This window comes from Schistocerca gregaria, chromosome 1, assembly GCF_023897955.1.
Source record: "Schistocerca gregaria isolate iqSchGreg1 chromosome 1, iqSchGreg1.2, whole genome shotgun sequence".
NCBI lineage: Eukaryota > Metazoa > Arthropoda > Insecta > Orthoptera > Acrididae > Schistocerca > Schistocerca gregaria.
The window spans coordinates 129,882,360-129,892,298 of record NC_064920.1 but is presented as its reverse complement, the minus strand read 5'-3'; the positions used below and the strand labels follow the sequence as shown (position 1 = coordinate 129,892,298).

General features: G+C 36.3%; 1 protein-coding gene across 1 annotated transcript in view; it reads left to right on the top strand.

Moving 5' to 3' along the window:
* Positions 1–220: 220 nt before the first annotated feature.
* The window catches only part of LOC126334833 (DNA polymerase beta-like), a 64,843-nt gene continuing 55,124 nt past the window's right edge, over positions 221–9,939 (top strand). Inside the window, exon 1 of the mRNA XM_049997497.1 lies at positions 221–423. Within this exon, the coding sequence (XP_049853454.1) occupies positions 357–423 (67 nt within the window). The 5' untranslated portion in view covers positions 221–356. The remainder of the gene's footprint in view (positions 424–9,939) is intronic.

Sequence of the window (9,939 nt, the reverse complement as noted above, 5' to 3'; positions counted from 1 at the left end):
ACAATACTATCTGTGCATTGTGAGGATATATTGTTCGATACCTTAATGAATCCTTGTGTATTTGCTGTATATATGTACATGTGAGATGATTGTATGTTGAAAATGACAAAAATCAATAACAAACCAGAAATCAGAATAAAGTTCGAGTTTTGGAAACACGACCTTTTACCCACAAACGATTCTTATCCGCGTTTCGTGATATCGATACCAAGCAATTGTCATGTTTGTTGGAAATATCGATTCATTACTTATGTCGATTTCTATGTTATTGTTTGGTATTTTGAAAAGTTCGGAGTGAGACGGATACTTATTACGTTGAATTAAATATTGTATTGTTTTTAGTCTGCAGTTCAAATATGAGTAAAAGAAAGGCCCAATCTATTGAAAACAACCCTAATCATGATATTTGTGAATTATTACTGGGTGAGCTTAATGATGGAATTGTCATCGATTTCTTGTGTCTATATTTAACGATTTGTGCCGTAAAGAAACCAGCGTTGGAGAACACACAAGCAAAAAGCTGCCCCCATTGTGTGTGGTTTACTTAGTTCTGGCATGTAACGTAGCGCTGCATTTCGGTTCCATATAGGGCTTATATTTTACCTCCCACTCCGTCCCCCTATCACGCCTATCCTGTACTACTACGTTATATGGCCTTATTTTCAGAAAATATACTTGTCTTCAAATCGAGGTTTACCTCTTTAGTCTGTAATGTAGTTGAAGGTAAATTTCGTTGTTCGTTCAACATTGTCTTTATTAACCAAACAAATTTCCAAATGTTGGGTTATCCGAGATTGTACAAAAACAAGGAAGCAGTTGCAGAAATATTATTTATATTCGAAAACATCAAGTATAGTACACAAAATAAAACAAAATGTCTGACATATCAGTCTGAAGAACTAATGTATTTATAATTGTAGTATAAACCAATAGACAATACCATTTTCTCATTTCAGTCTGAAATTAAGAGATGTATTTTTAACTTCCCAGTTGCTTCAAATAATTCATTGGAAAATAATGTTCTTTGTTCAAAAGAAGTGATTAGTAAGAAAATTGTGTGTTACAATAGATTTTTCTTCTTGCCCAGGTTTCAGAATGTAACTGTGTAATGTGGTGGTCAGATTTTCAACAAACTCTTGTCTAGCGAAAGGCAACAAGTTGGGAATTCTTTTCAATTAAAAACGTATCTCATTAGCTGCTCTAAAATTTATGTGAATGTCTAGATTCAAGGTTTGAATTATTCCTATTAAACACATGGCAACTAAAGTGTTTGTTATAAACCTGTATCACAAGTTAGACAATTCTGTAGATATGACTAAGTATTTATAGCTGAAAAAATATTTTTCTTGAAATATGTCATTATAATCAAGTAAATATTAAACTACTAGCAACTGATAAACAACAGCTCTATAGTAAAATGGAATAGATGGCAAGGTATTTCAAAAGAATAACTTTATTGTTGATTTATTTGATTAAATGTAGATAGCATAAGTGTGAGTGAAAAACAGCAGAATAGTAATAGTTTAATGTTAAAACAGTATATCCATTAAGTTTCTTTGCTGCCTTTGTCTTCTGTTACTGTATATCTTGACTCGTTCCATATCCCTGAAGGTAGAGCATGATGGAGTCTGCAGAACTCTATTAATGAATTAATGAGGTTATTTTTTATGATCTGATGTACTTGTTTAACATATATAATGCCTTGATATTCACTTCTATGTTACTTATTGTCTCTGGCAATTACTAGTTAAAAATGCCAAATTGCACTGTGGTTTTGGGGTCCATGTTAGACTGTAGGTCTTCCTATAACTGATTCAGTAGGTCAGTTCAAAACGTTAAAGAAAGCGAAGGACATATGGCTTGCGATGGGACCATACCAAGTAGGCCTGCAGCACTATTACTTTTCAAACCAAAATTGCTTTATAATTTCAGAAAATAGGGTATATAATTGTGATTTGAAATTGACTAAAATGTTCAGTACATCATAATCCCATATTGATGATCTCTTTCTTCATTCCAATTGCTCATTTCTTCTATGTTTATTTCTGGAAAGTGGAATATGCCTTAATGCATCATTTTTTTAAAACTCAGTGTATAAAAACATTGGGCTAAGTATTTGGCAGTCCATAATCACTCTTCTAACAGAAGTCTATTTACTGAACTTTTGCTTACTATTTTGACAAGATTTCATTAATTTGCATAAACATCTCACAATACTCTAGGAAATTTGTTCATGGTGTTTGTTCAGTGTCACATCCTCTTAATTATAACAGTATACTTTATCTAGGTTTTGTTATTTTATCGTGCAAGCTTAGCCATACCTTATTGTTTGTCATTTTTGTGTACCTTCTCAGAACACACGATTTCTGATGTTTAGAAATGATATGATAAATCAAGAACAATAGCCTGCATATCTTTGAAGTACTACATCACTAACTTTCCTGCATGTTGAAAAGTGTTCTCTATTTTGTGAAAAGAAACTTAGATTTCATTAGGTTATTGAGAACTGCCATGTGAAGAATGTGATGCATATTAAGTGTACATGTGGTAGAGGGTTTCATTTTGTGTTAACCCATACATTTAAAGTCATTGAGCTTAGTGAGACAACACCAATAATTACTCATTCTTAATTATTTTCACGTTTTGGAGCATGTTTACAGTTTTTTACTTTTATGTACTGTGTGTCAGTTGATTTACAAAGATCTCAGTGAGTATATAGCTACATTCTGATTGTTTGCAAGAGTGACTCGTATCTATAATCATATCAAACTTTATGTCGGTCATGGAAGGCTCAATGGAAATACACTTACGCATTAGCTTTCGGCCACATCCTTAGTCAGAAAGAAACTTTTCTGACAAAGACTGTGGGCGAAAGCTAATTTTAGCTCTGAACAGGAACATGTGGAAGAACTGACAGACGTGCCCGGTAGAACTGTATCCATAGGATACAGCCACTATAAAGGAACTCATAAAAAAACAGTGACTGCTGCATAGCAGGTAAAACAAAGCAGAAGGCTATAGATAGAGATGTTGAATTATACTAGTTTAACTGTCAAGAGTGCAATCCATGAAACCTTCAGTGACTACCATACCAGAATAGGGTCAAAAGATCTTTCACCAAATCCAAAGAAACTCTGGTTGTATGCAGTGGCTGTTACTGGTACCAAACTTGGTGTCCAGTCAGTCGTGGACAAAATAGGAACTGAAACTGAGAGTAGGAAAGCAAAATGAGAAGTACTTAATTCCACTTTCAAATGTTGGCATGATTATTACCTCAGTTTAATTCTCACACCACTGAAAGGATTAGTGAAATAGATATTAGTGTCCGTGACATTGAAACAGCTGAAAGCCTTAAAATTGAACAAAGCTCCAGGGCCTGATGGAATCCCATCAGATTTTGTACTGAAATGTGGCTGAGTTGGTCCCACTTTTAAGGATAATCTACTGTAGATCCCTGGAACAAAAAACTGTACCTATTAGTTGGAAGAAAGCACAAGCCACACAAGTCTACAAGTAGGATAACAGAAGTGATCCACAACACTACCATGTAGTACTCTTAACGTGCATTTATTGTTGAATCTTAGAACATATTCTGAGTTCAAAACTAATAATTTACCTTGAACAGAATGACCTCCATGCCAACCATCCAGGATTCTGAAAACGTATATAATGTGAAATCCAACTCTCACTTTTCTCATGTGGCATACTGAAAACCCCAGATCAAGACAGTCAAGTAGATGCAGTATTTCTCGAATTCTGAAAAACATTTGATTCAGTACCACGCCTGTGGTTATAATCAAAAGTAAAATTGCATGGAGTATCAAACGAAATTTGTGGAAGGATTAAGGTCGTTTGGTAGGGAGGGCACATCAAGTTATCCTGAATTGAGAGTCTTCAAAAGACATAGGATTTAGATTTTCTTGACCTTGCGGATGGTATTAATAATAACGTCTGACTTTTTGCAGAGAATACAATTATGTGTAATGCAGTAATGTCTGAAACAAGCTGTGCAAATATTCAGTTAGAATCTTGATAAGATTTCAAAGTGGTGCAAAGGTTGGCAACTAGTTTTAAATGAGGGCAGCACAAATTATCATAGGTTTGTTCATTCCAAGCAAGTTCATCATGAATATGCTAAAATAACTGAACTGGCATGTGCTTGAAGATATACACAAACTATCTTTCTAGAGCCAACTTTAAGTGAGGAATTTAGGAATATATTACAGCCTTTTACGTATTGCTCCCTTAGGGATCAGGAAGATGTGATTAGACTACTTAGAGCATGCACAAAGGCATTTAAGCAATCATTTTTTCTATGAACCAAATGTGACTGGAACGGAAGAAAGCTCTAATAACTGGTACAATGGGAGGTGCCCTCTGCTGTGCACTTCACAGTGGTTTGCAGAGTGTTGATGTTGATATTAACTGAAAACTGCCCTATGACATAGAAACAGTCATGAATTAGAAGTCATAATTTTATAATTGTTCATAATAGTCATTTATAAACTTTAATTTCAATTTAAGTTCATATATTTTTAAGTCTTTGTAATTTGCTCCTCAAGTGGTGGTTGGGTGAGGAAGTTCAGTTGTCCAAACCATGTTCCCACCACGCGTGATAGTCATTGAAAAGCATATCCCTCAACTTATGTCTTGAAACAGATGCCGTTGTCACAGTGACATTTCGGCTGTGGCTACAGCCCAGCCATCTTAACGAAGCAATGACCCCAACTACACTACATTTACACAGCTTACTCATTTAGGCCTACAATCACCCATGTCCTGACATTTTTGCACTGTATTACTGAGTTTCCATGAGTGACAGGCAGTCACTGAAGCATATGTACTATTTACCCAAAGATTTTCAGTTTATATTGACTGACGGCTAACCTAGAGAAATTGTGGTAGAAATACTTTCTTTGTGTAACCCTTCGGCTGTCACGTTCATTGCTTCCATTTCAGTGTTCTGAAATCGTGATCTATTGTTTGTGACAAACATGAAAAGAAATAAATGTTTCGTTCATAGTTGTTAATGTGCTTAAGTAGTAGTTACTGGAGGCCAGGGGATATACATTGCACATTATCTGCATTACACCTTTTCATGTGCACAGTAAGTGCCTCAAGTGTTTGTAAAGCACCAAGAATCCACACATTCTCTTTTGATCACTCCAATTAATTATTTTCATAGTTAACTTGTTTCAGTTAAAATTGCTTATTCTAAAGTGGTACCTTAAATAGCATTCATACATCCCTTTTTATACCAGTGCAACATGTATGTCTTTATTTTAAATGCCAGTATGTCTTGCATGTTCGCTGTACAACATAGCATAGCGTTAACTACTACTTTAATTATGTTAATCTAAGATTGTGCTTTACAGATTTGACTTAGCTTCAGTGTTGTTCATAAGATGTTGATAACTTTGTATGAGGTGATACAAATTGTAACAGCATGTAAGACACTTGAAAACTGTGTGCTAGACCAGGACATGAATGATACAATACCTTTTTGAGCTATGCTGTTCCAGTCGGACCATTTGACCATTCATCTAAGGGCAGCTCACATGTTTGTATGTCTTTACTTCTGTTGTAAACTTTAGAGACTTCCTCTCCATAATTATGTAGCACTAGCAGCTTTGAGAAAAGAATATGGTGATCTAATGGATTTTTGTAACCAATAGCTGGTGATGATGTCATTCTCTCTGTCAGATTTGCAGTGTAGTAACAACACTAAGGCTGTGCTAAAGTCAATCTCTGGTATATTCTTTACCATTATGGTTCAGGGGTTTTTCTGGATAGCCTCTGAAGGGTTCTGACATGGCACTGTTTGTAGTGGTTTACTCAAACAAATTAGACATCCGGGTTAAAGTTCACATCTAGCACATAATAGTCACTTGTCGCAAATGATCATCACAGTGTATTCTCTGTTGAACTGCTTAACTTGTGGTACTATCACTCCTGGAAGAAAGTATATTGTGGAGACTTAGCTTAGTCACAGCCTGGGGGTTTGTTTCCAGAATGAATTTTTCACTCTGCATGGAATATGTGCTGGTATGAGCCTTAATATCAGATAGATACTGGCAGAAGTAAAGCCATGAGGGAGTGTCATGAGTCATTCTTGGGTAACTCAGTCAGTGGAGCACTTAGCTGTGAAGGACAAATGTCCCCAGTTTGAGTCCAGTTCTTTTCACAATTTTAATCTGCCAGGAAGTCTTATATCAGTGCAAAATCTGGTGCAGAGTAAAGAATTCACCCAGGAAACAATCCTGCAGGCTGTGTTTAAGTCATGTTTATGATGTGTCCTCCTTCCAGAATTGCTAGTAAGTCAGGAAGGTGGGGCATGTGGTCCTGACAGAAGATAAGCCGTAATACCAAGTTGTGAGTTGTGTTTCGGTAGCTCAGTCAGTAGAGCACTTGACTACAAAAGGCAAATGTTCCAGGTTCGAGTCCAGTCTGGCGCACAGTTTTAATCTGCCAGGTAATTTCATATTAGCATGCACTAATGAAAAATGAAAATTCATTCTGAAGAAAGTAAGGAGGTAAACTGATTTGCATTCACAATACAAAATATAATGAGGTCACAAGGCCTAGGTGCCTCGGCTGTATGTGGAGACTTTAGTTTTCTACATATAATACTTATGTCTTCTGCTTCATGTATCAACAAAATTTGTGAACTGCTTTGGTGTGGTCTTCAGTTACTTATAACTTTTGTTTTGGCACCAGTGGGGCCTGTAACTGATGAAAATGACAGTATCAACCAACTAAACTAATCCAAATGTGACTCAGATTCTTTGACATTCTTTGATAATTCTATATTTAGAATTTCTAGTTGAGATGTAAGAAATTCTTCTATTTTGTTGGCGGGTCTGCCTGATTATCCATGTGGTAATTTTGTTAACATTTGTTCTTCATAACTTGTATATTATTAATGCATTAACTTACTCGCCACCACTTCCAAACAATTATCAAAGGATAAATACATAGATTTCATTCAGTACACGGAGTTGCTTCCCTTGAATACTTTGTGACGAGTTTAACACATACTGGGTTGTAAATTGAATTTTAATGCTTAGTTTCTGTGGTGTGGTGCTCTTCTGCTTGGACCACAGATTGACCGCAGATCGACTCAAAGCTTCAGCTAACTGGTAGTTCCATTCCATACCAATAATAATCACTGCAGCATGTCACATAAAGAGTTAAGCCAGCTAATTGTGTTATGCTAATTAGGCATGAAAAATTATCGGAAAATAACATTTTAATTTTTTAAAAATAGTAATAACATTATTTCCTCCCTCCATGAACCATGGACCTTGCTGTTGGTGGGGAGGCTTGCGCACCTCAGTGATACAGAGGACCGTACCGTAGGTGCAACCACAGCGGAGGTGTATCTGTTGAGAGGCCAGACAAACGTGTGGTTCCTGAAGAGGGGCAGCAGCCTTTTCAGTAGTTGCAAGGGCAACAGTCTGGATGATTGACTGATCTGGCCTCATAACACTAACCAAAACGGCCTTGCTGAGCTGGTACTGCGAACGGCTGAAAGCAAGGGTAAACTACAGCCATAATTTTTCCCGAGGGCATGCAGCTTACTGTACAATTAAATGATGATGGTGTCCTCTTGGGTAAAATATTCCGGAGGTAAAATAGTCCCCCATTCGGATCTCTGGACGGGGATTTCTAAAGAGGACGTCGTTATCAGGAGAAAGAAAACTGACATTCTACGGATCGGAGCGTGGAATGTCAGATCCCTTAATCGGACTGGTAGGTTAGAAAATTTAAAAAGGGAAATAGATAGGTTATGGATACACTAAGCAGATTCAGGAGGATGTATGTTGCAGTAAGTACTGGGAGGTGAAGAACCTTGCACAGTGATTAGAAAAAAACTTAATAATATGGTAATGGAAAGTTATGGTGGACTGTAGATAATTAAGGAGCAAAGGTAACAAACTCGCTGAATAGTGGAGGCACTGAGTTGGTAATAGCCACGTAAACAAAACTGAAAACTACTGAATAGTGGAGCCACTAAGTCAACACACACACACACACACACACACACACACACACACACACACACAGAGAGAGAGAGAGAGAGAGAGAGAGAGAGAGAGAGAGAGATACTGTTTATGTGTCTGTCAGCAAGTCAACACCTATACCATTCAGTAAGTTGTTACCTTTATTCATAAATTATGTACAAAAATGTTATTAAATTGCTTAAACTGTTGTTAATCATTATTTATATACTATGGCAATGTCTTTAAAATAAAGCAGTCTTTAGCTTATAAGGAAAAAGTGGGAGGTTCATTTGCACATTGTGTACAGCTCTTGGCTGTTAGCTTCCCATAATCATTCACACAAGGAACAAGCTGGGATTACAAATAATTAGAGTGAAATAGACAAATGTATTGAACAAAACAGTGTGTATGAATTGCCTGTTTCTAGTTTACATAGATTTTGAGAAAGCATTCATCTCATATTGATCAAAATTGCTTCATAGAGCCCCTGAAAAGTAAGGTATTGGTTCACTCTGCATCACTGTACCAAAAAGTAAATATGTTCAAACAACATGATTTCAGATCACCAAAACTCTTCTCAGTAGTCACTGAGAAAGGATTCAGATTCCTAATCTATTGAAAATGAAGACAAAATACATATAATTGGAAGATATGGAAACCCTATTTGTTTTAGCTGATGGCACTGAACTCTGTGCTGCTATGCAGATACACTCCAAAACCAAGTACATGAACTTAATGCAGGAAGTTTGAAAGTAAGCTTCAAAATCAAATTTAGTAAGACTAAAATAAGAATATAGACACTGAAAAATTAATTTTATAAATCTACAGTAAAGTCATAGAACCAGTTGATGAGTTTTTATACTCAGGACAGTTGAAGACAACTGGATTATTATCAGATGAGATAAAAAGGAGAATGAACTGTGTAGTGGTTGTCCACTGTAGTAGACATTTGTTAATGTAGCTTCTTTGACATTTTTAGTTAGTCCTGAGGCTGCAAATGCACCAAGGGCACAACACCAGCAGGGAGTATCCACTGGAGTGGACTGCATGCATTTTGAGCATCAGGACTAATTAACAGCACCAAGGAAGCAACATTAACAGTTGCCCATTGCAGTGGACGACTCACCACAGGCTTAGAAAGAGCTCAGAGTGCTTATGAATACAGTACTGAATACAGCATATACTTTTTAAATAAAATGAAAAGGATTTCTCTATAGCTTCTGTTGAGTGATATGACATTTTCTTGTCTTTCACTTGAATTTCCATAAAAAGGTGGGGAGAGGGTGAAAAAGTAAGATAGAGCTACAGTTAATTCAAATTTTTGTTCAGCAGGATTACAATGGGCATATAAAAGAAGATTGGCAGTATAATCATCCATCCCTACATCTTGTTATGTCAATCCCATCACAAGGAGAACCTCAGGGATGTGGGCTGAGTCAAGTTATACATGAAGAGGGGGAAGATACATTGTTGGCTACTTGTGTAATATATACTAGCAAAAATAATGACTAGTACTAATCTACTCAAACTGATAATTGGGGCAGTTACTTCTAGATGGCAAGATATATTTATGTTAGGAGGAAAACAGTTCCTTTGAAAGAATCCGCTGCTCCTCCTCATGGTCTACTCAGCTTCTGTTTTTATCCAGTATTTCAGACAAAGAATTTATGTAGCTTTGCACAGAGCACTAATACAAATATGAAAGTTATTCAAAATTTACATTCTTGATTCCAGTCATTCTGATAAATTGTATAAGGAGTGGCTAATGAGGAATTCTTTTACATTGTTTTTGAATATTTGCGAATGTGCAATTTCTTGTCTGATGTTCACTGACAATTTGTTTAGCACTTTTGCACCAGAATATAAAACTCCATTCTGTATCCTGATTCATAGTCTGTTTGGAATTGATGACTGTGCTGGTATGGGTACACAGATT